The sequence below is a fragment of the Erinaceus europaeus genome, chromosome 1, assembly GCF_950295315.1.
Source record: "Erinaceus europaeus chromosome 1, mEriEur2.1, whole genome shotgun sequence".
Classification (NCBI taxonomy): Eukaryota; Metazoa; Chordata; class Mammalia; order Eulipotyphla; family Erinaceidae; genus Erinaceus; species Erinaceus europaeus.
This window is the reverse complement of record NC_080162.1, coordinates 150,676,675-150,703,260: the sequence shown is the minus strand read 5'-3', so window position 1 is coordinate 150,703,260 and position 26,586 is coordinate 150,676,675. Positions and strand designations below refer to the sequence as shown.

At 55.8% G+C, this 26,586-nt stretch overlaps 3 protein-coding genes across 7 annotated transcripts; all 3 read right to left on the bottom strand.

Moving 5' to 3' along the window:
- Positions 1–311: 311 nt before the first annotated feature.
- Positions 312–5,150, bottom strand: SLC39A4 (solute carrier family 39 member 4). The gene is made up of 12 exons (XM_016185175.2): positions 4,521–5,150; positions 3,923–4,201; positions 3,468–3,663; positions 3,108–3,358; positions 2,838–3,009; positions 2,338–2,510; positions 2,034–2,189; positions 1,833–1,949; positions 1,587–1,641; positions 1,043–1,195; positions 714–901; positions 312–621 (listed from the first exon to the last, which is right to left on the bottom strand). The coding sequence occupies exons 1-12, from the start codon at positions 4,713–4,715 to the stop codon at positions 493–495; spliced, it is 2,064 nt and encodes a 687-aa protein (XP_016040661.1). The 5' UTR covers positions 4,716–5,150; the 3' UTR covers positions 312–492.
- A 3,226-nt stretch (positions 5,151–8,376) lies between these two features.
- Positions 8,377–13,482, bottom strand: VPS28 (VPS28 subunit of ESCRT-I). Of its 2 annotated transcripts, XM_007516031.3 has the most exons (10): positions 13,384–13,482; positions 11,603–11,668; positions 11,113–11,141; positions 10,977–11,014; positions 10,731–10,820; positions 9,827–9,932; positions 9,617–9,718; positions 8,944–8,997; positions 8,759–8,850; positions 8,377–8,685 (listed from the first exon to the last, which is right to left on the bottom strand). In XM_007516031.3, the coding sequence occupies exons 2-10, from the start codon at positions 11,637–11,639 to the stop codon at positions 8,568–8,570; spliced, it is 666 nt and encodes a 221-aa protein (XP_007516093.1). In that variant the 5' UTR covers positions 11,640–11,668; positions 13,384–13,482; the 3' UTR covers positions 8,377–8,567. The 2 variants fall into 2 exon arrangements, with proteins under 2 accessions (XP_007516093.1, XP_060053325.1); XM_060197342.1 differs by lacking the exon at positions 13,384–13,482 and having other exon boundaries at positions 10,977–11,031; positions 11,603–11,674.
- A 92-nt stretch (positions 13,483–13,574) lies between these two features.
- On the bottom strand, positions 13,575–26,479 carry TONSL (tonsoku like, DNA repair protein). 4 transcript variants are annotated; one of them, XM_060197305.1, is made up of 25 exons: positions 26,379–26,479; positions 26,194–26,289; positions 25,903–26,045; positions 24,861–25,044; positions 24,443–24,572; positions 24,076–24,247; positions 23,887–24,001; positions 23,514–23,659; positions 23,281–23,433; positions 23,043–23,168; positions 22,748–22,937; positions 21,238–21,311; positions 21,064–21,153; positions 20,801–20,873; positions 20,539–20,702; positions 20,339–20,462; positions 19,259–20,195; positions 18,806–18,959; positions 18,656–18,734; positions 17,946–18,247; positions 17,652–17,823; positions 16,896–17,071; positions 16,309–16,382; positions 15,855–15,988; positions 13,575–13,810 (listed from the first exon to the last, which is right to left on the bottom strand). In XM_060197305.1, the coding sequence occupies exons 1-25, from the start codon at positions 26,401–26,403 to the stop codon at positions 13,626–13,628; spliced, it is 4,218 nt and encodes a 1,405-aa protein (XP_060053288.1). In that variant the 5' UTR covers positions 26,404–26,479; the 3' UTR covers positions 13,575–13,625. The 4 variants fall into 4 exon arrangements, with proteins under 4 accessions (XP_060053288.1, XP_060053296.1, XP_060053300.1 ...); XM_060197313.1 differs by having other exon boundaries at positions 18,806–18,956; XM_060197317.1 differs by having other exon boundaries at positions 21,238–21,308.
- Positions 26,480–26,586: the final 107 nt, after the last annotated feature.

Here is a 26,586-nt window from a genome sequence, read left to right as displayed (position 1 = left end):
GTTTTTCTCTTCTTTTCTTTCCTTCTTTCTGAGAGAAAGAGAACCAGAGCATTACTCTGGTACATGTGGCTCCTGGGATTAAATGTAGAACTCCGTGCCTGTAAATCAACACTCATCCCATCAAGGTACTTCCCATGCCTGGCCCCTGCAGCTTTTCTCTGCTTCCCAAACAGGCCTCCACACCTCAGAGGAGGAGACAGGGGCTGACTGTCCTCAATGAAACTCTGCTGGTCATCAGGGTCAAGGCTCTGCCCCACTTTGAGACATTCTTGGTAAAGCTGCTTCTCTCCCAGAGAGGAGATAGATTAGACTCCAAGGACAGGAATGTTTTTATTGCAACAGGGTGTGGGGCGGGGTTTGTTGCAGGAAGGAGGTTCCGGGCTCAAATCACAGAGGCTTTAGGCTCAGGGTTGCAGGATCAGGAACCGCTGCTAGGTCTGAAGAGCTAAGCTAGCACCGGGTCAGGAGGCAGGATCAAGGCTCAAGGAACTCTCAGAGGATGATGTTGTCCTCATACAACGACAGCAACAGCAGGATTATCCAGCCGCCCAGCAGGCCTACGTTGTGCAGAAGGAAGAGGAGCCAAGGTCTCGAGTCCCGGGCATTCAGCATGGCAGGAAGCTGAAGACGCAGGGCACCGTGGTCAGTGGCCCGCTCAGTCCCTGGGCCCACCTCCCGCCCCAGGACAGTTTTTCCCGCGTCCCCAGCCTGACCATGTCGCAGAGCGCTACGTAGAGGAAGAGACCAGTGGCTATGGCCAGGATCCACGACTCGCCATCTACGTTGACACCAACCGCGAGCGCCAAGTAAAGGCCGGTGAAGGCGGTGAGCGCCGAGACCAAGTTCAGGAGCAGGGCGCGGCGCACAGACAGCCCCACGTGGAGCAGGGCCGCGAAGTCTCCTGTGGGGGGGCGGGGGCAGATCAGAGCCACGCCCCTCGGGCTCCGCCCCCGCCGGCTTAAGTCCCACCCACATTCAATTAACTCCGCCTTCCACCACGGGCCCTGCGCACTGTGGGCTCCATACCCGCAACCAGGCTCACCCAGCTCATGGGGCACCTCATGGCAGAACACAGCCAGTGAGGTGGCCAGCCCGGTCTTCCAAGAGGACGAGAAGGCGGCGCCGATGGCCAGCCCGTCTGCGAAGTTGTGCACCGCGTCACCCACTGTGATCATGTAGGGTAGCAGCCTCAGCTCTGCGGGCATGTTCATGGAGAATCATTGTCTGCCTTGTCCCTCGCCTCCTGGCCCGGGCCCTGCTAACCACAAGACCCTGGACACCCAGCTTTTTTTTGTTTATTTTCGCTTTTTGTTGCCCTTGTTGTTTTTCATTGTTGTTGTAGTTATTATTGTTGTTATTGATGTCATTGTTAGGACAGAGAGAAATGGAGAGAGGAGGAGAAAAAGAGAGACACCTGCAGACCTGCTTCACCGCCTGTGAAGCGACTCCCCTGCAGGTGGGGAGCCGGGGGCTCGAAGCAGGATCTTTACGCCGGTCCTTGCACTTTGTGCCATGTGCGCTTAACACGCTGCGCTACCGCCCGACTCCTAGACACCAGCTTTACCGAGTCCTCTCTCCAAACTCACCTGAGCTCAGTTTGGGAGGTGCTGCGTTCAGCAGCTCTGGGTTTTCCTCTGACACCTAGAAGAAACCAGGTAGAATGAGCCCCTAGGCTGGGAGGGGTGGGTCCCTATATGTAACTGAGGTGGGTCCCCCCCAGATCAGCAAAGAAATTAGGAACAGTGCCTATGGGTAGGGCTCACAGTGCAGGCATTGGAAGTGGTTTTGTGAGGGAGCCCTAAAGGGGTAGAGACACTGGGGTGCCTTCTCACCAGATCTGCATGGGAACCCTCATGAAGTTGTTTAGACACCCGGATCTCGCTGGGCGATAGCTGCAGAGACACACTGTGGCTGTGCCCACTATGGTTGTAGGACTCGTCCTTTGGGTCCTGTGGAGACAATGACTCAGGCTTGATACGCTTTCACCCATCCACCCACTAACCCATCAAGCACAGAGTCTGGGTGGGCCTGACCTCCTCAGCATCCACAGGCAGCAAGAGATTGAACAAATTCTCAAACAGGAAGAAGACATAGAGACCACCAAGCATGGCCAGGAGGCGCCAGGTGGGTTGTGAGTTGTCATCATGGTGGCTGTGGTCCTCCACGGTGTGCACGTGCAGCCCGAGCACCTGGGGGACAGGGTACTGGGTTGAGTGCCTTGGGATCTCAGCCTTCCCAGACAGGGAGAGAAGTGGGGGGGTAGGAAAAGGGGAACCCTGGGAGGAGGGGGCTGGGACCCGCTGGTAAGGGAGGATGACCTGAGTGGGTCAGGCCCACCTTGGGCATCAAGTGCAGGAAGGCGTCTCCAGTGAGTGCCCCCACAGCCATGCCCAGAAAGGTCTGGAGGACATAGTGGGTTGCAGTGCTACAGCTTGAGCAGGTCAGAAGCAGAAGACCGAACAATGCAGAGAAGCAGATGAGCAGTGTGGCCAGCGAGCCGTAGAGGTACTCTGGGGGTCGAAGGGCAGCAGCTGAGAGCCTCTTCTCAGGACCAGCACCCAACCACTGCTTCCCAGGGGAGAGTATGTGGGGGCAGGGAAACCTAGAGCTCTGGTGGTCGATGCAGGCCAGGATGTGCTCACCTAGGCCCTCAAGCACCGGAGCCCCACTCTGCCCATCATGGGCCCCCACATTTCCTTAAGGCTCCCCCCCATTTCATTTAGACATCAGTTTTTATCACCAGTCCAGCCCAGGTCTGCCCAGATTTCCCAGTCCTTTGCCATGCTGCCAACACTCCTGGGTACACCCAGGGAAGTCTGCAGGGGGCAAGTACTCACGCTCTGCCTGGCTGAGCCGGCCCTCCATGGAGACCCTGTGTGGCAGGCTGCAGGCACCACTCAGTTGTTGTTGGAGCAGGGCAGGGCTCAGCTTTGCCCAATCCTCAGGGCTCACCCCAGCTTGCTCAGAGATCTTATACACAGTCATCAGGTCCCTGGCACTCAGGCACAACTGGGGGTACAGGACGCAAGGGTCAGACACCAGACTAGGTGGTAGTGCAACCCCTCTTTCTCCAAGACTGGTGGTGGGGGGAAGCATAGGCTACTCACTGTATCCCACACGTTGGAACTGCCGTTGGGGGTGAAGTAGGGCACATCCCTGTGTCGCTTCATCTTCTTCCTCAGGGAACCATGGTATTCCTGGTGGTGATGGGCGTGCTCGTTCTCATGCTCATGCTTATGGTGTTTGTCCTGGCTGTCACGGTCTTGGTGGTCATGACCATGGCTGTGGTCACTGTCATGGCCATCATAGCTCTCTGCCTCTCCACCTATCCCCAGGTGCTGCATCAAGACTTCCAGCTCTGCAGAGAACACAGTCATCATATAGTACTTATGAGCTCAACCCTGAGCACCCCATTGATGTGGACGCTAGGAGTCCAGGCCCTCCCAGCTCCATGGTTCAAGCCTCACCAGCCAGTGTCATATTGGAAGCATTTCCACTGTACTGCCTGAACACGAAGTCCACAAAATACTGGGGAGTGGGCAGGGCCTGGAAGCAGGACCCATTCCTGGCATGGTCCAACAGTGCAGCCAGGATCAGGCCAGGGTTGCCAGGGGCCCCAGCCCTCACTGCCTCCTCCAGCAACTGGTGTAGGTCCACACATTCCTGGGAAGGAGAGGGGCTGAGCCTCAGTGTGGCCATCTTGCTCTCCTATGGTCCCTAGTGCCACTTGGACACCAACAATACAGGCCAAATTGCACCCTTCACCACCTCCAGCCCAGGTGAGGGTCCCTCCTGGGGCTAGTACAGGCCTTCCCCTTTTCTACTTATGAACCCCAAAGTCCTCAGGCCAGGTTGGTGGAATGTCCCACCCTACGCAGTCCCCTCTCTGGGACCCTGGGTCCTCCTCTGTCAGGGCTCTCACCGCCTCCTCAGTGGGTGGGTCTGCTGCCTTGTCCTGGATTCTATGCAGCAGCTCATTCAGGCATGAAGTCAGGGTGCTGGGTTTACCCAGCAGGTCCAGGAGGTTGTCAGCACGGGTGGCCCAGAAGCCATCCTCGATGTCCATACAGGTGAGCTCTGGGTTGCTGAGGTAGAGGGTAATGGCAGCGCTGAAGCGGGCCACATGTTTGACCTCCAGTCTTGGGGGGAGCTGTGGAGACTGGAGGTCTCCCAGGGCCAGCACTGCCTCCATAGACAGGCACTGTGGGCAGAGACAGGTTCAGGGTACAGTAGGCAGGGCTCAGCCTCCCTCCCTGTCCTCCCCCCTCAGATCAAGGCTGGTACACAGAGGGGGTTTTAGGGTGCCTCTCATACTGCCCAGGAGGCAGGCCTGTGAGCCCCAGGCCAGGAGGGGGCTAGGTTGTAGGCTGTAGGCAGGGCCAGAGATCTGCCCCCTGGCCTGGCCCGCCTCCTGGAGTTTGCCCGAAGCCTGCCTGCCCGCCCGCCCTCCTTCCCTCTTGGTGCTGCCTCCCAGTGGGGTGGAGCGGTAGGGCTGGGGGATCTTCGGGTGGGGCAGTTACCTTTCCACACGGCCCGTCAAGGCAGTGCACACGGGCCGCAAGCGTATTTAACAGGCTGCCCAGCACCTCCCGGTCCAGAGTGCCCTGATCCGATGACGAAGACAGCATGGACAGCAGAAGGCCAGGCTGAGCTGTCGGGATCACCACCAACACAGCCAGCAGCAGCCCCTGCATGAGTCGGGCCAGGACCTCCATACTCAGGTGGCCTGCTTTGCTCTGCTCAAATCTCCTCCTGATTGATTCTCCTCCTTGGGATGTAGTGCTGGGACAGAGCTGGCTGCCTGGTGCTGGGCTGGGGTTGGGCTCGACCCACCCGCCCCAGGCACAAGGATCTCTCCTAGGTATTTCCTACAGGGCACTGTGATTGGCTGCAGGTTAGCCATTCCAGTGGCGGATCCTCCCTACTGCCTGTGGGGCAAGGGCTGGGCCCCTTCCCCTGGCTGGTTGTCCTAGCCTGCCCACTGTCCTTTCTAAAACTGCGGGCTGGGCTCACCCTTCCGCTCCCCCTAGGCCTGTGGTGGCCCCTCTGTGACCCTGTCAGCAAGGGCATCTGGGGTTGAGGTTCGGTGAGGCCCCATTAGAGGCATTCCTTCTATCCTTTCCTGCCCCTTTCCTTGGGTTCCCAGATACAAACTGCTTAGTCAGAGCCACACTCCCCCTCAACCCCCCCAGCCCCACACACACCCTTTGTATTTCCGGTTGGAGAGTGGGATGAGGGTAGGGGTTGAGAGACTACAGCCAGCCGGAGGGAACAGTGGAGATGGCAGCTGAAAGCAGCTTCCTTTCCCAAAGCTCTCTGAGGGAGATTCCCAGAAGGTCCAAGCCCCAAACAAACAAGGGAGCCTAGGTGCTGGGAGAGGCCATGTAACTCCCATTCCTGCTGCTCCCTGGCTGGCCTTTGAACCCTAGACCTTATCTCTGCCTAGTTGGCAGTCTGGGGAAAGGGGCAGACCCCAGGGAGTGAACACCCCCCCCCCCCCCCCGCCTCAGGGCAGGTCTGCATTGTAGAGAATGTGGGTGGTCAGGTCTCTCCCTGACCCTGAGCCCAGTGGGGTGTAGTGGTTGGGGTGGAGGGGAAATCAGAGCAGCTGAGAGGCTTAGGACTCTGTCCCTAGTTCCACGTGGCTCTCCGACAACCAGGGCCAAAGACTGAGCCGGGGTCAAGTGCTTATCCTGCCCAGCTCCTCTGTGCTGGTCTGTGGAACATTCCTGGACCCTAAGTGGGACCTGAGAGTCTGACCCTGGGGAATGGGGGTGGGGTCAGATGACTCCCAAAACTTTGATTTTGTGGGCAAACAAGGACATATGCCAGTTCTGGAGCCAAGACTAGGATCCCAGGTACTCACACTTCCCTCTGAGACCCATTTCTAGCCACCCACTGCCAGTCCTCCTTGCAGACTGCACCCTATACAAACAGCTATGGTATGCCCCCAGCTTGCCCCATAGGTGGCCACATTTGAACAGAAGTGCCTCCATCTTGGGGCCAGCTCAGGCCCATGAATCTGCATTCACTCCCCTGAACCCAGACCTGATGGGCCCTCCCCACCCACAGCTGGTCTTAATCTCAAGCCTGTTACTGTGCCTCTGCTGACTCTGACTCATAAAGAACAAGTGAGTGGAGGCTGGGCAGCAGTACACCCAGTTAAGTGCACAAATTACTATGCTCAAGGACTCAGGTTAGAGTCCCCACTCCCCACCACTGGCAAGGGGGGATGCTTCATGAGCAGTGAAACAGGTTTGTAGTTGTCTTTCTCTCTCCCCCAAAGTCTCTCTGTCCTGTTAAATAAAACTGGAAAAAAAAAAAAAAAAAGAATGGTCACCAGGAGTGATGGATTCATAGTGTTGGCACCACTGAGCCCCATAAATAACCTTGGTGGCAAAAACAAACAATGAAAATCAAGTGACTTCTCAGGTTCAATCCCCAGCACCACCAAAAACCAGAGTGTAATAGTGCTCTGTCAAATAAAAAATAAATAGAAAAAGAAGGGGGGAAGGGAATGGCCGCAAGGAGCAGTGGGTTTGTGGTGCTGGCACTGAGCACAAGAAATAACCCTGGTGAAAAAAAAGTGCTCTGGTTAAATAACAACAGCAGTAGAAGAAGGGAACACCCCTGTATTCCCTCCCTCAAAAGGATTACAATGGGCAATCCTGCCCCTCAGTGGAACCCTGCTCACTTCTCCTGGTCAATGTCACTATTTTATGGATTTAAAAAAAAAATTCCCTTTTGTTGCCCTTGTTGTTTATCATCATTATTATTATTGTTGTTATTGCTGTCACTGTTGTTGGATAGGAGAGAAATGGAGAGAGGAGGGGAAGACAGAGAGGAGGAGAGAAAGATAAACACCTGCAGACCTGCTTCACCCCTTGTGAAGCGACTCCCCTGCAGGTGGGGAGCCGGGGGCTCGAACCAGGATCCTTATACCAGTCTTTGCACTTTGCGCCACGTGCGCTTTACCGGCTGCGCTACCGCCTGACTCCCCTTTTATTGTTTTTAACCAGAGCAGTGATTAGCTCTGGCTCATGGTGGTGCCTGAGATTGAACCTAGGACCTTGGAGCATCAGGCATGAAAGTTATTAGATTATTTATCCAGCCTTTTTAGGGACTCTGAAGGCTAAGAAGCACCATACAGGGGATGCTCCAGTTAAACCCTGTTAGTCCTTGCACTGATGCCACAGTTGCTAAAATATGAATACACTTGGAATCCATCCAGAGCCCTGAGGTTTTCTGTGTGCCCATTAAGTGTGAGGGTACAGACAAGTATCAGCTGGCAGGTTGAGGGCAGTCACCTGTCACTAGTGCCCAGATGAAGCTGCTAATCTGAGCTCACGTCCATCCCTGCACACCTGCAGCCTGCTGTTCCTCACCCAGTCTGGACAAAGGCTTCACTCTTGTGAAGGACAAACTCCCCACCATGAGTTCTCTGCCAGACTTGAACAGGTGCTGCCTGTGAAGTACTGGCTGGCTATGGCCATACTCTAGCTGCTTCCGTGTGCAGAGAGGCAGTGCCTCCAGGCAAGGATGCCGCTCCTGATTGGCTGAACCAACTATGTGCTCAGGGACAGCAAGCGGGATCCCGAGGGCAGAGGGCAGAGGGCAATTTGGCCTGGGCAGAGCAGTCCAACAAGGAAGTTAAGACATTTTCATCTCTGGGCCAGGGAGATAGCACCAGTGATAGTTCCAGGCTCTCATGCCTGAGGCCTCAAAGGTCCTAGGTTCCTTGACACTTAGCTATACCAGAGCTGAAACTTTAGTTTCTCTCTTTCATGAAAATAAATAAGGGTGGGGAGACAGAAAAGCACTTAAATGCCTGAGGCTCAGAGGGCCTAGGTTCACTGGTACCACCATAGATGGAGCATGGTTCTGCAAAAGACTTTCATATCTGAGGTCTCAGGTTCAATCCCCAGCACAGCCCCAGCAGTGGTCTCTGTGTGTATCTTTCTTTCATAAGTAAGAAGGAGAAGGGAGAGGAGGAGAGCCTGGCAGTGGTGTACCTAGTAGTACTTAACAGTTCACAGCAGGAAAGTTTCATGAGTAGTGAAATACTGCTTCAGGTGTCTCTCAATCTACTCTCAATTTTTTTGTCTCTACCCAAGATAAAGAAATTTTTAAAAATTTAAAAGAGCAAAAAATATATGTGTACACACACACACACACACACACACACACATAAATAACAGTCAACCAATATCTGTGACCTTGGGAGAACTATTGCAGTTTTCAATGGAGGGGATGGGGATACAGAACTCTCCTGGTTGGAACAATGTGGAATTATACCCATTATCTCAAAATTTTGTAAATCATTATTAAATCACTAACAAACAAACAAAAAAAAAAAAAAAAAAAGAAAAGAAAAGAAAAAGGAAAAAGAAATCTCCATCTTTATTTCAAGGAGGTGGTTTGGAGTTGAGACCAGGCAGACACACAGACAGGCTGTTATAGACAGCTAGTTGCATGCGGGTATTCCAGGGAGAAGAAACCATCCTGGGAGGCTTAAGCGGCCCCCCTTTGGGCACCCCACCCAGTGCAGGACCGTGGGGTTGGGGGCTTCAGGCGTGTAAGAAGCGGTTGAAGGCATTGTACGCTGACTCCAGGTCGAAGAGCATCTGGCGCACTTGGGAGTCATCCAGTTCATCAGAGGCCGACATGCCACTCAGGGTCTGCAGCCTGGTGGGAGGGGAGGAGTGCTGAGTACTCACCAGCCAGGGGGACTGGGACCGCATGGCAAAGGGGCACTCACCACTGGTTGACTGTCTGGCGGCCTTCAAAGTCAGGGGGCAGGTGACTCATACGGTGCATGGTCTCCATCAGCTCTCGAAGGTCAGGTTGGATCTGCACGCACCCAGGCAGATGAGACCAGCCTAGACTGGCTGAGTCCCACGCCCCCCCCCCCAACATCCCACCCCCTGATCGCCTAAGCCCCACCTCGTCCATTGCGCGAATTTCCAGGCGCAGTTTGTCCATCACCGTGATGAAAAGCTGGGGGGAAAGTAAACATGTGAGGCGTGTGATCCATCCTGGGGGCAGTGTGGGAGCTCTGAGAGTGGAGCAGGCTGGACCCTCTCCCTTCCTGCCCTTGCTTCAGCTGTCCAGTCACTCAAGTTCCTCTCTCTCTCTTGCCTTCAGGGTTATCGCTGGGGGTAGGTGTCAGCACTAGGAATCCACCACTCCTGGCGGCCATTATTTTTCTATTTTATTAAACAGAAGAGAGAGAATCAGGAGGGGAGGGGAGGGGAGATAGGGAGAAAGACAGACAGCTACAGACCTGCTTCACCATTCGTGAAGCGTCCTCCCTGCAGGTGAAGAGCAGGGCTCAAACCCGGGTCCCGGTGCCTGGTGGTGTATGTGCTTAACTGGGTGCACACCACCTGGCTCCCCAGGTTCCTCTCCAAGTAGAGCCCTGCTCTGTTATGCCCCAGGGCTGCAGTGTGTGGAGGCCAAGATCCTAGAAAGAACCCTGTGCCTGCTCTATGAGGGCCTCAGGCTGCGGAGGGGTTTCAGGACTTGCTGGACATGCCCTAGGAAGAGTCTGTTACCTAATGGGGGCTCACACCCAGTGGGTGCAAGTGCAGGGCCCCGAGGAGACCAAGGGACCTACCGAGACCACATCAGCGATGCAGCGGTTAAGGTTGCCCTTGTCGTCCTTGATGGTGATGGGTCGGTCCTCCTTGATCCTCTCCATGGCGAGTGGGCAGTCCAGCTGATGACAAAGGGGGCCGTGGGTGCCAGGCCTCTTGGAGGCTGGAGTGGGCAGTCCGGTTCCCACCCCTCCCACCTCCCCCAGGAGCAGAGGTACAAGCTCACTGACTCGGAACTTGCGGCAGAATTCATCAATGGAGCTGATCTCTGAGCCCTGAACCTGTCGAAAGGCTGCTTTATACTGGACAAGGAGCCGGGAGCAGGCTGCGGTGTACCTAGAAAGACGGTCAGCCACTTCCCTGAGCCCACACCCTGAGAGAGATACAATAGCTCTTGTTTGTTATTGTTACTGGGCATCACTACTCTGGGTAACTCTGAGACAGACAGAGAGAGATTTAACACAGCACTGAATCTTCCTCCAATGTGGCGGGGGCTAGTTTGAACCTGGACTGTGCACATGACACAGCAGACACACCACTCAGGTGAGCCATCCTGGAGGCCAGTGACAGAGCAACTGTTGTAGAGAGTGGGGTAATGAGTGAGAGGTGGGTCAGTGACGGGTGGGTCAGTGAGGGCCAAGAAAGTTAGGCCTATCCAAAGGAATAGGAAGTAGGCCGGGGTGGCCAAGATACACTCAGCACATGGGACCAGGCCTGAGCCATGCACACCAGCCCTGGGGAGAGGCCTGGCTGGCCTGTCTTATTTTCTGTCCTGGAACAAGCCGGTCGCCCTCCACGGCACTGTGGGCAGGCCTGTCTCCTTGAGCAAAGTACTTCTGAGAGGCCAGGCCTGGCCAACACCATCTCTGCTGGCCTCCCTTACTCTGCTGCTTGTCTTCTGACATGTTCTCAATGAGAACTCTAGTATTCTGGGGCTGGGGACTCCAGGACAGGATCCCAATGCATGGCAGCAGGACCTCAGCCACTGGGACACTCCAATGCACCACCTGGACTCTCTGACTGAAAACTGGGCACCTGCCCAGCCTGACTGGAAAGAAGGGCCACACGGACTCCCAGTCCAGATTCTAGCTCCTGTCTGAGCTCCCTACTGAGCACTCAGGGCAGTGGCCTCACTCATTGGGGGTGACACAGTCCTTGATGTACGCCTTCTCCAGGGCCTGCATGGTCTTCACAACAGCGAACAGCTCTGCCATATTGTCATACCTGAAAGGAGGTGGTCATCAGCCCACCATGTTCCCGGGGCTCTGAGCCTACCTCCCCCCTACCTCTGGTAGAGACTTCCAGGGGCAACCATTTCCAGCCTGGTCCCACCCTGCCAACGCTTGGTGTAGGGGGCTGGGGCCAGAGATGCAGACTCACTTCTCCCGTTCCCGGGCATTCTTGTATAGCTTCACTTCCTGTGGGAGAGAGGGCCCTATGTCAGCCAGTAGCTGACATGACAAAAAGCCATGTTTGCTGTTGACAACTGCCAACTCTGTGGGCATCTGGCACTCACCTCATATAGTTCTGGCTTGTTACTTGGGGCTGCAACAGAATAGGAAGAGAGGCAGCAGTGAGATACCACCCCATGTCAGTTCTCCTTCCCAGGTCTCCCCTGTGTTACAAAGAGCCCTGGGCAAGCTGGAGGATTTGAATCCCTAGCCCCCTCACCCCTCCCCCCATCCCCATTCCTTTCTACTGCCTCACACCATAGCAGGGTCACTGTGCTGAGTTTCTGGCTCAGGGAAGGGGCATAAATGTCACAGATCTTGTGAATTTTCCCCTGGCTTGGTGATTCTAGATGCCCAGTCAACCCTAAAGGTCTCTGGGCTCCCATGACAAACTGCACCACACACGGTTACTTGCTAAGATTATTAAATGTTGGGAGACACAGAAAATACACACATACACACACACACACACACACACACACGCCATAGTTCTTTTCTGGCTCTCTACCAGGGGCTGAGAACATGGGCCCTCTAGGTACCTGGATCCCCACTTACCTCCCATGCCTGGAGTGGCTGGGATCCCGTGAAACATCCTACAGGTTCAGTCAGCAAGGCAGAGACCTGGAGGCAGAGCCAGTGACTGAAGGAAACCCTAACACCTTCAAATTCTTGGCCTGGAGCCCCGAGGTTTCCCAAAGGCTCATCCCTTCATCAGAACAACTGAGGAACAGCTGTGAGCACACAGGACACTGCCATGAAGGCCAGGAGAGCTGCAGAGGTGGGCACAAGGGAGGGCGCTGCCTGGATTGTGCTCAGGACAGGCTGCTGTGAGCAGGTGACCAGGGTGCAGAGGACAAAGACCTGAAGTACAGACCACAAAGGTTTCACAAAGGAATGAACTTGGTGGAACACACCAGCTAGGGTTGGGGGTGTGTGTGAATTTTGAGCAAAGGTTGTCCTGGGGAGGGACAGAAGCAAGTGGGGTCCAACTGCACTGCACCTACAAGTCAGCAGGAGTCTGGGCTTCACTCAAACACAGGAACTAGTAGGGTTGGGGGGTAGAGTGCAGGGAGGGGGGTTAGGGCAAGCTCTTGGGGCTCCCAGCAGAGCAATGGGCTGAGGAAGAGAAGCAGAAGCCCATGGGAGGACCCTGCCTGATTAGGGAGATTATAATAGCAGCTAAACAGATCCAGACGTTTTGGAGGGATAAAGAATAGAAAAGCTTCCAATGCAGGGGATGGGATATAGAACTCTGATGGTGGGAACTGCACCTTTCTTGTCCTACGGTCTTGTCGACCATTACTAAATAAATAAAGCTGAAATAGGTTAAGAATATTGTTCCTGGGGGAGGGTTAAGCGCATGTGGCGCAAAGCGCAAGGACCGACATAAGGATCCCGGTTCGAACCCCGGCTCCCCACCTGCAGGGGAGTCGCTTCACAGGCGGTGAAGCAGGTCTGCAGGTGTCTATCTTTCCTCCTCTCTGTCTTCCCCTCCTCTCTCCATTTCTCTCTGTCCTATCCAACAACAACGACATCAATAACAACAACAATAAAAAAAAAAGGGCAACAAAAAGGAAAATAAATATTAAAAAAAATATATATGTGGTCCAGGAGGTGGCGCAGTGGCTAAGGCACTAGACTCTCAAGCATGAGGTCCTGAGTTCAATCCCTGGCAGCACATGTACCAGAGTGATGTCTGGTTCTTTCTCTCTCCCTATCTTTCTCATAAATAAATAAATAAAAATCTTTAAAAAAAAAAAAAAAGAATATTGTTCCTGGATAAGAGTAGATAGTGTAAAGTTTATACAAAGAGACTCTCGTGTTTGTGGCTCCAAGGTCCCAGGTTCAATTTCCTGTACCACCCACCATAAACCAAAGCAGAACAGTGCTCTGGGAATTAAAAAAAAAAAAAAGGAACAGGGTGGGGGTATAGCATAATGGTTATGCAAAAGAGACTTTCATGCCTGAGCTCTCAAGTCCCAGGTTCAATCCCCCACACCGCCACAAGCCAGAGCTGAGCAGTGCTCTGGTAAAATAAACAAACAAAAAAAGAGGAACGGATAGCCCTCGCTAAAGCCCACGCAAGACCCCGGCTGAGGAGAGGGTAGGGTCCTTGGTTTGGGACTGTCACCAGCGGCTGCGCTACCGCTCAGGAAGGCCAGCTCATAGGAACGGCCGAGGCCCTGGGAGCCTGGGCAGCCAGGGGAATCAGGCTGCCGGGAGGGGAGCTCCAACATGAGTGACGAGGCTCGGGACGCAAGACAGGAGCCTTCCGTGGCGCGGCGACGCACTGGCCCAAGACAGCCGCCCCTTTCCCGCTTCCCAGCCCCGAGTACCTGGGCGGGCTCGCAGGTCCCGAAGATGGAGCCAGGGGCGGGGCGTTCCCGATCAATAGCTCGGCGCTCGACAGATGCGTCTGCGCCTGCGCTCACCTGCACTTCCGGGTCCCGACCCCCAGACTTCCGCTCACGCCCCGCCCATCCCAGGTGCGCTCAGCCCCGCATCCAGCCCAGTGAAGCAGCCCCAGTGCAGGCGTGGCCACGGCCGTTTATTTGTTTCAAGGGGTGTGGAGCAGAGCTCATAGGCGCCGAAAGAAGAGCTTGGGGGCGCGATCCAGCGCGCTTGTGCCGGGGTCAGGCAGCAGTCGGCGCAGTTCGTCGCTGTCCTGAGCGGAGAGGTGTCGGCTGCATAGGTGCAGCTCCTGCAGCCGGAAGGCGATCTGATCCCAGAGGCCGGGACCCAGGGGGCCTTGGACAGCACAGCCTGCAGGGAGCAGGGGCAGGGCTCAGGGTAGGTAGGGTCTGTGCAGCAGCTCCACAGGAACAGTTCCTCCACGCCCACAGGACGCTACCAATTTGTTCCCAGGACTGCAGAGTGGCACATGGGTCCCCACAGCACTACAAGGAGCCTGACTTTTGCAGCCTCTGCTAAGCAGGATGGGTGTGTTGTGTATTAATAAAGGTTCTTTCACATCTGTGACATGTCTAAGTCTCTCCATCCACAAGGTGGCACATTAGGGTGCCTGTGGGTCTCAGGAAGATGCCAAGCAGTCAGGGATTATCCTGCAGCCTCAGGATCCCGAGTGAGTCAGTGCAGGTGCCCAGAATCCAGGCATGTGGGGAGCAGCCCCCATAGCTAAGTACAGGTATCCTGCCAGGCTGGTCATGTAGGGCAGGTACAGCGGAGGGATGGGGGGAGAGGGGAGAGAAGCTGAGTAACCCCACTCAGCAACTCTTGTCATGGAAGACAAACCCAGGTGCTTTTCACAAGCGCCAGATGGATGTAGCAAGCTGAAAGATGGCCAGGATACTCACTGCCCCTCTCCTGGGGTCATCCTCAAGACAGCTTCTGCGGGGGCCGGGCGGTAGCGCAGCCGGCTACGCGCACATGGCGCGGACCAGGCGCAAGGATCCCGGTTCTGCCCGGCTCCCCACCTGCAGGGGGGGTCGCTTCACAAGCGGTGCAGCAGGACTGCTGGTCTTTCTCTCTCCCCCCCCCCCCCGCCCTCCCCTCTTCTCTCGATTTCTCTCTGTCCTATCCAACAACAATGGCAATAACAACAGCAAGGGTAACAGGAATGGGAAAAATAGAGAGTTGGGAGGTAGTAGCACAGCTGGTTAAGCGCACGTGGCACAAAGTGCAAGGACCAGCGTAAGAATCCCGATTTGAGGCCCCGACTTTCCACCTGCAGGGGAGTCGCTTCACATGAGGTGAAGCAGGTCTGCAGGAGTCTATCTTTCTCTCCTCCTCTCTTGTCTCCCCCTCCTCTCTCCATTTCTGTCTGTCCTAGCCAACAACGACATCAATAACAACAACAACAAAACAACAAGGGCAACAAAAAGGGAATAAATAAATAAACTTAAAAAAAAAAAGAATAGGAAAAATAGCCTCCAGAAGCAGTGGATTCATAGTGCAGACACCAAGCCCCAGCAATAACCCTGGAGGCAATAAAATAAAAGTTAAAAAAAAAGGGTTCAGGCGGTAGCTCAGCGGGTTAAGTGCAAGTGGAGCAAAGCGCAAGGTCCAGCGGAAGGATCCGGGTTAGAGCCCGTGGCTCCCCAGCTTGGCAGGGGAGTCGCTTCACAGGCGGTGAAGCAGGTCTGCAGGTGTCTATCTTTCTCTCCCCCTCTCTGTCTTCCCCTCCTCTCTCCATTTCTCTGTCCTATCCAACAATGAACGACATCAACAACAACAACCGCAAGGCTACAAAGGCAACAAAAGGGGGAAAAATGGCCTCCAGGAGCAGTGGCTTCATGGTGCAGGCACTAAGCCCCAGCAATAATAACCCTGGAGGCAAAAAAAAAAAGCTTCTGGGAGCAGCCTAGGGGCTGCTACAGTGGGTACTGTGTTGGACATGGGGGGACTCAAGGTCTTGAATTTGATCTCCAACCCCAAATATGTCATAGTGGTGCTCTCGTTCTCCATCCCAGAATGAGAATGTGTCATGTTGGGTGATAAGCCAAGGAGGCAGGGAAAGTACAGCCCCAGCCAGGAAGTGGAAAGGTCCTTTGGTGGCAGCATTACTAACCTGAGTTTTCCCTTACACACAAACCTGCCAATGGGAATGAGGAAGTCACAGTGGAAGGGGACCCTTCCCACCATGGTCCCCAAGGGTTGGGCTGAACAGGCCAGAAGCAGAGACCCCAAGACTTGGGTTCACACAATTCCCTCTAAAAGCACTGTGTCCCCCACTATCAGCCAGGGACTCAGCATATGCCTGTTGATGGCAGTGACAGTCACTTCACAAGAAGCCCAAGTTAGGAAGTCAGTCCCAATGTGCAGGTGTGTCTACCACACCCGCCCTCACCTGACAGGTCCAGAAAGCAGAGGCCATGAGGCCGCCCCTGGAGAGCAGAGAGGAGCTGCTCCAGGCCAGTCCGGTCAATTTCAGGGTTGGCAGACAGGTCCAGTGACACAAGAGAGGGGCAGACAGAGAGACATCTGAGACAAGGGATTAAAAAGCAGAAGGGAGTGATGTCAGCTTGAAGGGAGAGACATCCCCATGATTAAGGAAAATGCTCTCAGACAAACAGCTTCAGGAATCACAAGCCCCCAGCTCTAGCCCTGCCCAGCACTGGTGAGTATGCTCCTCCACAGTCATTGGGTACTAGGTCAAATACCCACATGGCCTGGCTTGGGTGCCCACCTACATGGTAGCTGTATTCAGGATGGCAGGAAGGACATGCAGAGGGAGCAGCACCACCTGTGTGTGCCTGATGACCCAGTCCCTAAGGACTGGAAGCCCTGGTGGCAGTTGTTACCTGCTTAGCTCTGTTATGGCCTCGTTGTCCAGGTTGTCTGCAGACAGGCTCAGGTGTGTCAGGGCACATCCTTCCTGCACATAAGCAGAGGCCCAGGGGCCGGAAGGGTGGGTGCCTGTTTCCTGCTGCCCATTGAGGCCCCGTGCCCCAGAGGCCAGACACCATCCCTCCTCCTTAGGAATGAGAGGCACATACTGCTAGACTCCAGACCGAAGGGAAGCAGCTACCCTCAACCAGCAAGTTAGGAGGCAACCCCTTCCTTTTTTTTATACAGAGAAAAATTGATAGGAAAGGAGGAGCTATAAGGAGAGAGACACCTGCAGCACTGGTTCACCACTAGTGAGGCTTTCCCCCTTCAGGTGGGGGTCAGGGGCTTGAAACCAGGTCTTTGAGTATGACAATGTGTGCTCTACTGGGTACACCACTGCCCAGCCTCAATACCCCTCTTTTCTGCAAGTAAGCTACATAATACATTCTGTGTGACAATCAAGGAATGCCAGAGTCCCTTCTATCCCAAGTCCACCAGTAGGCCCTGCAGCTCCTGGGAGGCTTGGGGGCTCTCTGGCTGGTTCCCTTCTCCCCAGTACCTTGCTTAGGTATCTGACCACAGGCTCCACAAGACCCGAGTCGCTCTTGCCAGTTGATACAGAGCTGAGCTCCAGATGCAGAAGGGTGCTGGAGGGCAGGCTCCGTAGGGCCCGGGCCAGGGTGGCAGTACCCAGGGCATTGTAGGATAGGGAGAGTGTCTTCAGGTGCTTGGCATCTGCACTGGGGCCAGAACCTTTCTCAGCCCCATGTCTACTACCCCAGTTCTGCTGCAGTCCTGGGTCCAGCACCCTGGGGAACTCTTCAGGGAGACTCATTTTGAAATTCTATGCATAGAAAACTGAAGTCTCTTCATCTCTGGATACCCTGTGTACCCCCAGTTAGGTGACCCGAGATAGGCCTTAAGTAGGGATGTTCGTGCATGAAGGATAAGAGGATGGGACCAGGAAGTGCTCCACCTGTTGCCCCTGCACCCAGAACCCTTCCCTCACAGCCCCCACAGAATTAATCCTCCTTCCCACCCATGACTCCCATATCCCAGCCTCAGGACTGGAAATATCAAATTTCAGCTTTTCAGAGTCCTGGTGAAAGGCACTGGGACATGAGTTCCAGTCCGCAGTGCGGCAGTGCGGCTGGACTAGGGTGTGTCCCGTGGCCTCTAAGCCCAGGTTTGCCTAACTCAGTCAGAAGCCAGCCCTAGTGACACAAGGCCCTTTTCCCCTCTGGGGTCTGAACCCCCTGGACACACCTTTCTGATGGCAGCTGGGAACAGGAAGTGGATGCACCCAGCAGCTCACCTTGGAAAGCACTATCCAGGGCAGCCTGATGGCTTAGGAAGAAGCTGGGGCCAAAGCCACAAGCCTGGAGGTGCAACGTGCTGAGAGAGGGGCAAGCCCGTAGGATGGAGGCCAAGCCCAGGCCACAACCATCTCCCAGTGGGTTCATGCTCAGGTCCAGCTCCTCCAGGTTCTGTGAAGACAAAGACCCCCTCAAAGAATATGGTCTCTTTACCCATCCCAGAGCTGGGCACCTTTCCAAACCCCCCACCCAGGATTAAAGTAAGCAGATTCCAAAGCTGCCTGTGTCTCTACCTTTGAGGAAGTTTGCCCCAGGAGGCCCTCTGCAAGCTGGTGCAGGCCCTCGGGGCCCAGGTGATTAGAGGAGAGGTCGAGCAGGACCAGGCTGGGCATAGTGCACAGTGTGGCCAGCAGCTCAAGGACACATGTGTCCCCCAGCCGGTTCCCTGCAAGGCGTAATTCCCGGAGGGCTGTGTGCATCTTGAGGGCACGAAGCAGGGGGGTGAGCTGGGCCTGGCGTAAGGCCAGGGAGCAGGTGCTGAATGAGGGGCCAGAGCCCTGGCGCTCCATAGCCTGCAGCACCTGCTGGTGTGTTCCTGGGAAGGGGGAGAGAATGTCACTGAGAGCAAGCTGGCAGAACTCCCTCACTCAGAAGCTGGTGTGTGTGTGTGGGGGGGGGGGGGGTAGAGGCTGTAGAGCCTGTGTCCAGCAGGGAAGGAGGGTGCTGACCTTCTGATCTGCCAGACTTTCTTCAGTGATGCCCTGACCTCCATCAGCCACCCATACCTCCAAGTCCCTAAGAAATTCCTTTCTCCTGGCGTGGCCTCTAGTGGCTTGCTGGCATCCTATCTCCTCCTACCTGTAACCCACATGTCTGTTTGGGGACAGATGAGGTGAAAGGGCACTTCATAGGCACTGGGTCTCAGGACACAAGGCCAACTAGGGTGGGCTACACAGCCGGACTCCTTCCCCTCTGCTCACCACACAGAACCCCTGGGCCTCACCTTGATCCAAGCTCTGACAGGCCCTGCGGTAGCGCTCGGCCAGGGGTGGCAGATTCCATGATGTCACCTCTGCCAGCACCTGGAAGACACCTTTGTAAGCAGTAGGGGCTGAGAGGAGGGCACCCAGATATGAGGCTGGGGGTCACTTACCTCCTCGTTACTCTGCAACACATCAGGGATGGGGTCCTGGGGTGCCAGTAGGGCACCCTCTTTGCGCAGGGAGAGGTGTGGCAGCAGCCCACAGGCTTGGTAGTAGCGCTGGGCAGCTTGCTCTGCCAGCCAGCCCACAGAGCGGGCCTCGCTGCTGGGAGACAGAGGGCCCTGAGCCTGGAGCAGCCCAGAGTCTGCACATACCTGTGAGGAACTTGGAGGTGCTCTGGGCTCACACTCCTCATCTGGCTCCCTCCCCATCCCCCAGCTAGGACATGGCTCCCCAATAGGCTGGCACCCACCCACCCCACTTCACTCAGCCAGCAGCCTGGCTCTGACAGGACTGGGTCACAAGGCACAGCAAGCCTGTTATCACAAGCCCGACAAGCAGGTGAGGGCCTTCCCTGGCACGGAGCTGACTGGGGCCTGAAAGGAGACTGGGGTCCACTTTACCTGTGCGGCACAGGGATGAGGAAAAGATTATCCTGAAAGCGAACTCGAACACGGATAGGTGGGGGCGGGGGTGGAAGCAGACCCTGGCAGGTGGGAGAGGGGAGGGCTGGACTGGCTGAGTCTGGAAGGATGGTGTCTGCCCTGCCCCGTGGCTCTGAGCCTCTGCTCCAAGCTCCTGCATCCTCCATGGGCTGGGCTGCTGCGGGCTCCTCCCTGCCACGCTCTAAGGTCCTGGGAACATTGGGGCTCCCTGGGGGATTCTTGGATGAGCTGCAGTTTCTGTTAGCTATGGCCCGGGAACGCCGAATTTGGAAGTGGGTGAGCCGGCTCTGCTTGGCCCGGGCCTGTGACCTGGCAGGGTTCTTGGTGCTGCAGGATCCAGAGTCACTATGCCTGTTGCGCTCCCTGCTGTCTTGGGGGCGGGCTGGGTGGCTGCTCCAGTGACTGTGGGTCAACAGTGAGTCCTCCTCCAGCCAGTCCCCAGTCAGAAACTCTTCTTCGGGGATCAGTGCTGCTGGTGGGGTGGGAGCCTCACCTGGGCTCCACAGAGGACTGGACCCCAGCTGACAGTTCTGGGCACTGCCCACGCCTCTGATGGCTGCCACATAGGCTGCTCGGCCTGCACCCACTACAGCTAACTCTCTGTTACCCGTGGGGCTGGGTTTCTGGGCTTTGGCCTGCTGTGCTGAGGTCCTGTGCCTCTTCTGGGCTGGCCGGGGCGGGTCAGTGTTGTCCTCGCCTTCTGAGCTACTGCTGCCCACCAGCTCCTGCCAGCTCCTCCGAGGCCTGGGGGGAGCTCCTGCCACCTGCTCCCACGAGGCCCTGGCACAGGCCTGGGAAGCTCCTGGCCGGACTGGGCAGGGGCTTGAGGGAGGCGAAGTCTCTGAGTCAAACAGATGGTTACTCGGGAAGGTCTGGGCATTCAGGGAGCTGGGACCTATGAGAAGACAGAAGCCACCCTGTGAGGCAGGAAGGTAAACACCCCCAACCCACCCCGTGCCAGAATATCCCCCAGAATCAGGCCCCTGGACCTCAGGCTGGGGAATAGCATTGGGGGTAGACAGGCAGATCCCTGCTTGCCTGGGTCCGAGGAAGTTGCCCTAAGCAGCCTCTCCATGGCCCTCGCCTTCGCCTGGGTGTCATAGTCCAGATCCTTGCGGTACAGCTGCACCCACTGCTGCAGCGTCTCCAGCGGGCTTAGGCCCTGCACCCAGGATAGGCTAAGCAGGGAGGTCAGGAGCAGCACCCATCTCCCTCACCCCAGCAGTGCCCAAGCTCACCTTCTTGGTTCGGAGTGTGACTGACGCCCCTCGCTTGATAAGCAGCTCAGCCACCTCAAAGTGGCCACAGTTGAGGGCGTCGTGCAGAGGTGTGATGCCCTCACAGCCCTGGCCCCCTGGGTCATCCACCGAGGCCCCATGGTCCAGCAGGAAGTGCACTATCTCTGTGAGCCCAGGCACATGAGCTGGTGCCCAGAGCCCTGCCCAAGACCACACCCTCCCCACACCTGGACCTGCCAGGCTCTGCCCGCCTTGCACTCACCCAGATGCCCGTAGTTGCAGGCCTCATGCAGGGGTGTCCAGCCACAGTGGTCCCGAGGGTTCAGAGGGTGGCCCTGTGACCAAAACCAGGAAGCAATTAGGGCCTTGAATTCAGACCCTAGGGTCCTTTCCTCTGCCTGTCCCAGACTCAGCAGAGCCAGATGCTTCCCCACCCACCCCAGGCAGCACAGTTTAGACTCCAGCCCCCAACAATCTGTCCACCTCCCTGAGGACAAGGTGGCAGGGCCTTGGCAATCAGCCCACCTGCCTCACGAGATCCTGGACGCGGCCCAGCTGGCCCTCAATACAGGCACGGTGCAGCAGGGTCTCTCCCACATCATTGCGGCGGTTCCACTGCAGGCCAGGATGGGAGTAAGAGTGTGAGGGCCAAGGCAATGCTGGCCAGCCCAGGACAGATGCTCAAATTGCCAGCCTTACCCTGTCCACCTTCCGTCTGGGTCCCCGAGGCTCCTCCTCGTCCCGCTGTGGGGACCAGCCATTGGCTTCTTCTTCTAGAATAGAGTCCCGATGCCCAGGAATAAACCAAGCCTCTAGCCCCGGGTTCTCTGCTCTCTCCTGACCTCAAAGTCACTGTCAGCACCACTGTTTTTTAATTTTTTTAAAATTTATTTTCCCTTTTGTTGCCCTTGTTGTTTGTTATTGCTGTTGTAGTTATTGTTGTCGTTACTGATGTTATCATTGTTAGATAAGATAGAGATGGAGAAAGGAGAGAAAGACAGAGAGGGGGAGAGAAAGATAGACACCCGCAGACCTGCTTCACTACCTGTGAAGCAACTCCCCTGCAGGTGGGGAGCCAGGGGTTTGAACCGGGATCCTTATGCTGGTCCTTGGACTTTGCACCATGTGCACTTAACCCGCTGCGCTACCACCCAACTCCCCACCACTACCTTTTGCTACCTGTTTGAAAGGGCCACAGCCTTGATTTTCTGTCCTCTTGGCCAGTCAGAACTTAACATGAGCTAAGTTCATGCTGTGGGTGGGTCCCCCTATGCCAGACCTCTGCTGTCTCACCAGTGGAGCAGCTTTACCTGGCCAAGCCACTCCCAGTGGAAAACGGGCACCTTGGGAGCCCTGGTAGTGGCACACCCCAGTTAAGCACACGTAGTAAGTATTAAGCGCAAGGACCCTCATAAGGATCCAAGTTCAAGCCCCTGGCTTCCCAACTGCAGGGAGGATGCTTCACGAATGGTGAAGTAGATCTGTAGGTAATACATGCGCTTAACCAGGTATACCACCACCCGACCCCCCCAGATCTGTAGGTGTCTATCTTTCTCTCTCCCTCTCTAACTTCCCATCCTCTCTCAATTTCTCTCTGTCCTATTCAATAAAAATGAGGGGGGAAAAATGCTACCAAGAGCAGTGAATTTGTCGGCACTGAGCCCCAGAGGTAATCCTGGAGACAAAATAAATAAATAAATAAATAAATAAATAAAATAAAATAAAATGGGCAATGGGTATCCCTACCCACACTGCTTCAGGCTTCCACTTGTGCCTGTTCCTGGCTCAATCCCACTTCACTCTGCTCCCTCCTACACCGTCTGCCTTTTCCAGGATCTTATCCTTACAGTGCTCGCCCACCCCCATCACTGCCCTTCTAAGGCTCAGCCTAAATTTCATGGGGGTCACTTAGCTGCTCACTGACAGGTTCTGGAAACTCATCAAATTCAAAGTCATAAGCCCTATCCACTGCACAGCAGAAACCAGCCAACTCCCAGTTCATACTTGCTTAGAGGTCAACCCATAGCCCTGGCCCAGTTAACTTCAGTCCAAGTCTGGCCCTGATTTCCTATTACCTCTCACCAGATAGAGTTCCCTGGCCCAAAAGCTTCTGCTCTCTAGTTCTTCCAGGGCCTGCTCTGGGCTCCCTGCAGAGTCCTATTCTGTGGTTTGTGGGCAAGGCTAGCATAGCAAGCACAGGAAGCCTCACCACTCTCTGAGAGTTCCACTTCACTGGGTTCCAGCACATCAGCATCCCCTTCCTTTTCCGCCTCCTCTTCTTCCTCTTCCTCCTCCTCTTCCCCAGACCGGCTCAGCTCCTGCAGTTTAGCTTCAGTGCTGGCAGCCTCTTGGGGATGCAGGTGCAGCTGCACGGTGTGGAGGTGCTGCAGAATCTGCCTCTGAGAAAGAGGAAGCACTGCTCAGGCCACTGGGGTGCCTTCCCCGTGGGAGGTGTGGGAAGACTAGATGTGGGGACCTAACATGGACAGTGGGTGACAAGATACCTGCAGTTGGGGCCGCTGAGCCTGCTGGGCACAGCTGAGAGCCTTCTGGAAGCATGGTGCCAGCAGCTCATAAGCATCACCAGCCTCTTCTCGGGACAGTGCAATGTTCAACCAGGTCTTGGCCTCCTGAAGCAGGAAGGATGAGTGTGAGTTCAGTGTTAAGGAATGAGCCCACTATATCCCTCGAACCAGAGCCGTGGGGACAGAGTTTCTGTGAACACACACGGTTAATCCCTACCTCCACGGCGTTGCCTGCACGAAGCCGTAGTTCCTCCTCATAGTGGTGCACAGCCCCATGATGGTCCTTCATATCTCCCAGGGTGGTGGCCAGTGACACATGGATGATAGCCAGCTCGGGTCCAGGTCTGTCCAGTAGTTCCGCAAAGTGCAGCTGGAGAAGCGGTGAGGGGTGTGAAGTTTTGGCCAAACACACTTTGCGTCCCTTGCCCTCTGCCCTCGCCTTCTGAGCACCTGCTGCCGGTACGCCTCCACCGCCTTGGGGAAGTCACCAGCCTTGGAGAACAGGTCTCCCAGCTGCTCACAGATGCCCATGGCACCCTGAGGATCCCTGCCTTCAGGTTCTTCCAATCGCTGCTGCAGCTGGACCACAGCCAACACTGCCAGAGAAAGTCTCGTGCCAGGGGCTAATGGTGTGGGGAGTCCTCACAGGTTCATGGGGAGTAGGGGGGAATGGCAGGACTAAGCAGGCAGACGCATCAGAGCTGACGCCTGAATCAGAGGGACTAATGGGTACCAGGACCCCCACATTGGCCTGCACCTCCTTGAGGTCATCTGCCCACCTCTCCTGGGGGTTTCAGGCCCTTAGATGCCTATCCTGGCTCACCGTGCTTGAGGGCCCAGCTGACTGCCACTTTCTGCGAAGGATTCCGGGAGCCCAACCTGTAAGCCTTCTTCAGGACTCTCTTGGCAGCCAAAAAGTCGCCCAAGTCTTGAAGCACCTGAAGAAAGAAAGAAAAGCACTGCTTGCAGAGGCTCCAGCTCCACCCCTGCAGACTACCTGGCACCAGCGCACCTGTGCAAGGAGGAGGCAGCACTCGCTCTCCAAGCTGTCTTTCCTCAGGGCTCTTGCACACTCCCGGGCCCCCTCCAGGCAGCGCATGGCCTGGGAGTGCTGCCCTCTACGCCAATGGATGGCACCCAAGTTGTAACGAGCTCGGAACAAGTCCTCGTAAAGATGATTCTGTCTGCAGGTAAGAGGAGAGTATCAGGCCTGATTTCTAAGACATCAGGTGCAGGGTCCAGACGTGCCAACATGCAACTACTGCAGCAGCTCAAGACCCCAGCAAGCCCATTCTTCCTCCAATGACAAGAAATAGACAGGTCACTAGGGTAGGGAGGAATGAGGTTCCAGGAGGAGGGGAGGATCCTGTGGGCCATACTCAGCGAGAAAGATGCTCTTCTTGAAGAATTCGCTACACAGGTCTGCCTGCTGCAGGCTCTCAAACGTAAGGCCCAGGTTGAGATAGAGTCGGGTCCTCATCTCACTCAGCTCTCGTGAGGCCAATGTTCCTGGAAGAGGGACTTATCTCCACTCAGGCTCTGCAGCTTCAGGCCCTGTCCAGCCTCCCCACCTCACAGGTGAAGGGTCATGTAACAGGCAGGGGGGACAGAGGGTCATGAGTGCTCACACAGGAGAAAATTCTGACAATAGCCCTTGGCCCAGGCAGATGGAAACTGCCAGGCAGGGCAGCAGCCTATTTTGCCTTCCATGGGGATAGGGAGAGATTTAGAAGGGTGAGGAGGACAAGGGAGATAGGGAGCTTGGTGATCTGGGGAGGGCTGCCTGAGTGTGTGTACCTTCCAGCTTCTCTTCCACAATTGCCAAGCTCTTCTCAAAAGCAGCCTGCGCCTGCAGCAAAGCATCCTGGGACTGGCGGTGGTCATAGATGTCCAGGTGAGTGCGGCCGATGGTGGCCCAGGCCCTTTGCAGCTCGGTGTAGTTGGACAGGGACTGGGCCAGGTCTAGGTAATGGTGCTGGTGCTGGAGTCAGGGAAACGGTCACTGAGCGCTGACCACCTGTTCCCTGACTCTAAGGGGGTATTAGCTTCCTTGATCTGGGACAGCTCCTAAACTTAACAGAACTGGCTACAAACAAGCTATACTCACAGCAGTCAATGTCATCACTAGGTGGGAAAAACAGGGAACAAATGCTGTGTGAGTGGTGAGTGGGTTTTTTTTTTTTCTTTCTTCTTTTTTTTTATATTTAATTTATTTATTCCCTTTTGTTGCCCTTGTTGTTCTATTGTTGTAGTTATTATTGTTGTTGTCGTCGTTGTTGGATAGGACAGAGAGAAACGGAGAGAGGAGGGGAAGACAGAGAGGGGGAGAGAAAGATAGACACCTGCAGACCTGCTTCACCGCCTGTGAAGCGACTCCCCTGCAGGTGGGGAGCCGGGGTTCGAACCGGGATCCTTAAGCCGGTCCTTGTGCTTTGCGCCACCTGCGCTTAACCCGCTGCGCTACAGCCCGACTCCCTTTTTTCTTTCTTCTAAGACTCTATTATTAATGAGAAAGATAGGAGATAGAGAAAGAACCAGGTATCACTCTGATACATGTGCTGCCAGGGATTGAACTCGGGACCTCATACTTGACTATCCAGTGCTTTATCCACTGCGCCACCTCCCGGATCACAGATGAGTGGGTCTTGACCCCAAATGGCCCATGAACTCAGCTCTAGTAACATGAACAGGAGTTCTGGAACAGCCTCAGCCAAGGAGACCCCAGCACAGGCTCATGAGAGATGAGGCTGAGTCAGTGTGCTCCTCTCATCTAGGTCCCCAACAGTGATTGTCATTCCCTGTCACTCTCATGACGGCTGGGTGCTGGCCCTGTGCTCACCTTCAGGGCAGCAGAGTAGTCCTCCATCTCAGCCAGCCGCTCTCCGATCTTGCGGTGGGCCACCGCGCAGCCCAGAGGGTCTCCTGCGCTCTCCAGGAGCTGCAGCTCTTGCTGATGCTCCTGCAGGGCCTCTGCGTAGCGGCCTACGCGGGAGGATCAGGTTTCAGCCCTGACAGGCAGCCGCCAAGGGCTACGACGATAAGCCGGGTAGCTCCCAGCCCCGCCCCGCCCCACCCCGCCCCTCCTGTCTCCCTCTCCCAACCCGATCGGTCCCGAGGGCGCGACACGCACCATGGCTGGCCAAAAGCTCGCCCAGCTGGTGGCAGAGGGCAGCCTCCTCCCGCGGTTGTCCGTCCCTTTGAGTCTTGGCCTTGGCTTTGCTCAGCTCTGCGGAGAGAGGAAGGCCGGGAGTCTGAGCCCTTCGCAGCGGACCAGCTCACCCTTGGCCCTGTGCCCGGGCGCCCCCGGGTCCTCACCACGGAGCTCGCGCTCCAGGCCCATGCTCCGCAGCGGCGCAGATCTAGATTTCCCGCGCTCCCTGCGTGCCGCCGTGGCCTGCCCTCCCGCGCGCTGGGCATCCAGGGAAGTGTAGTCCGTGTGCCCGGAGCATGCTGGGAGATGTAGTTTGTCGAACTCGGGGACCGCAGGACTGCGGAGTACTGAGAGATCCGAAGACTAAGCCAG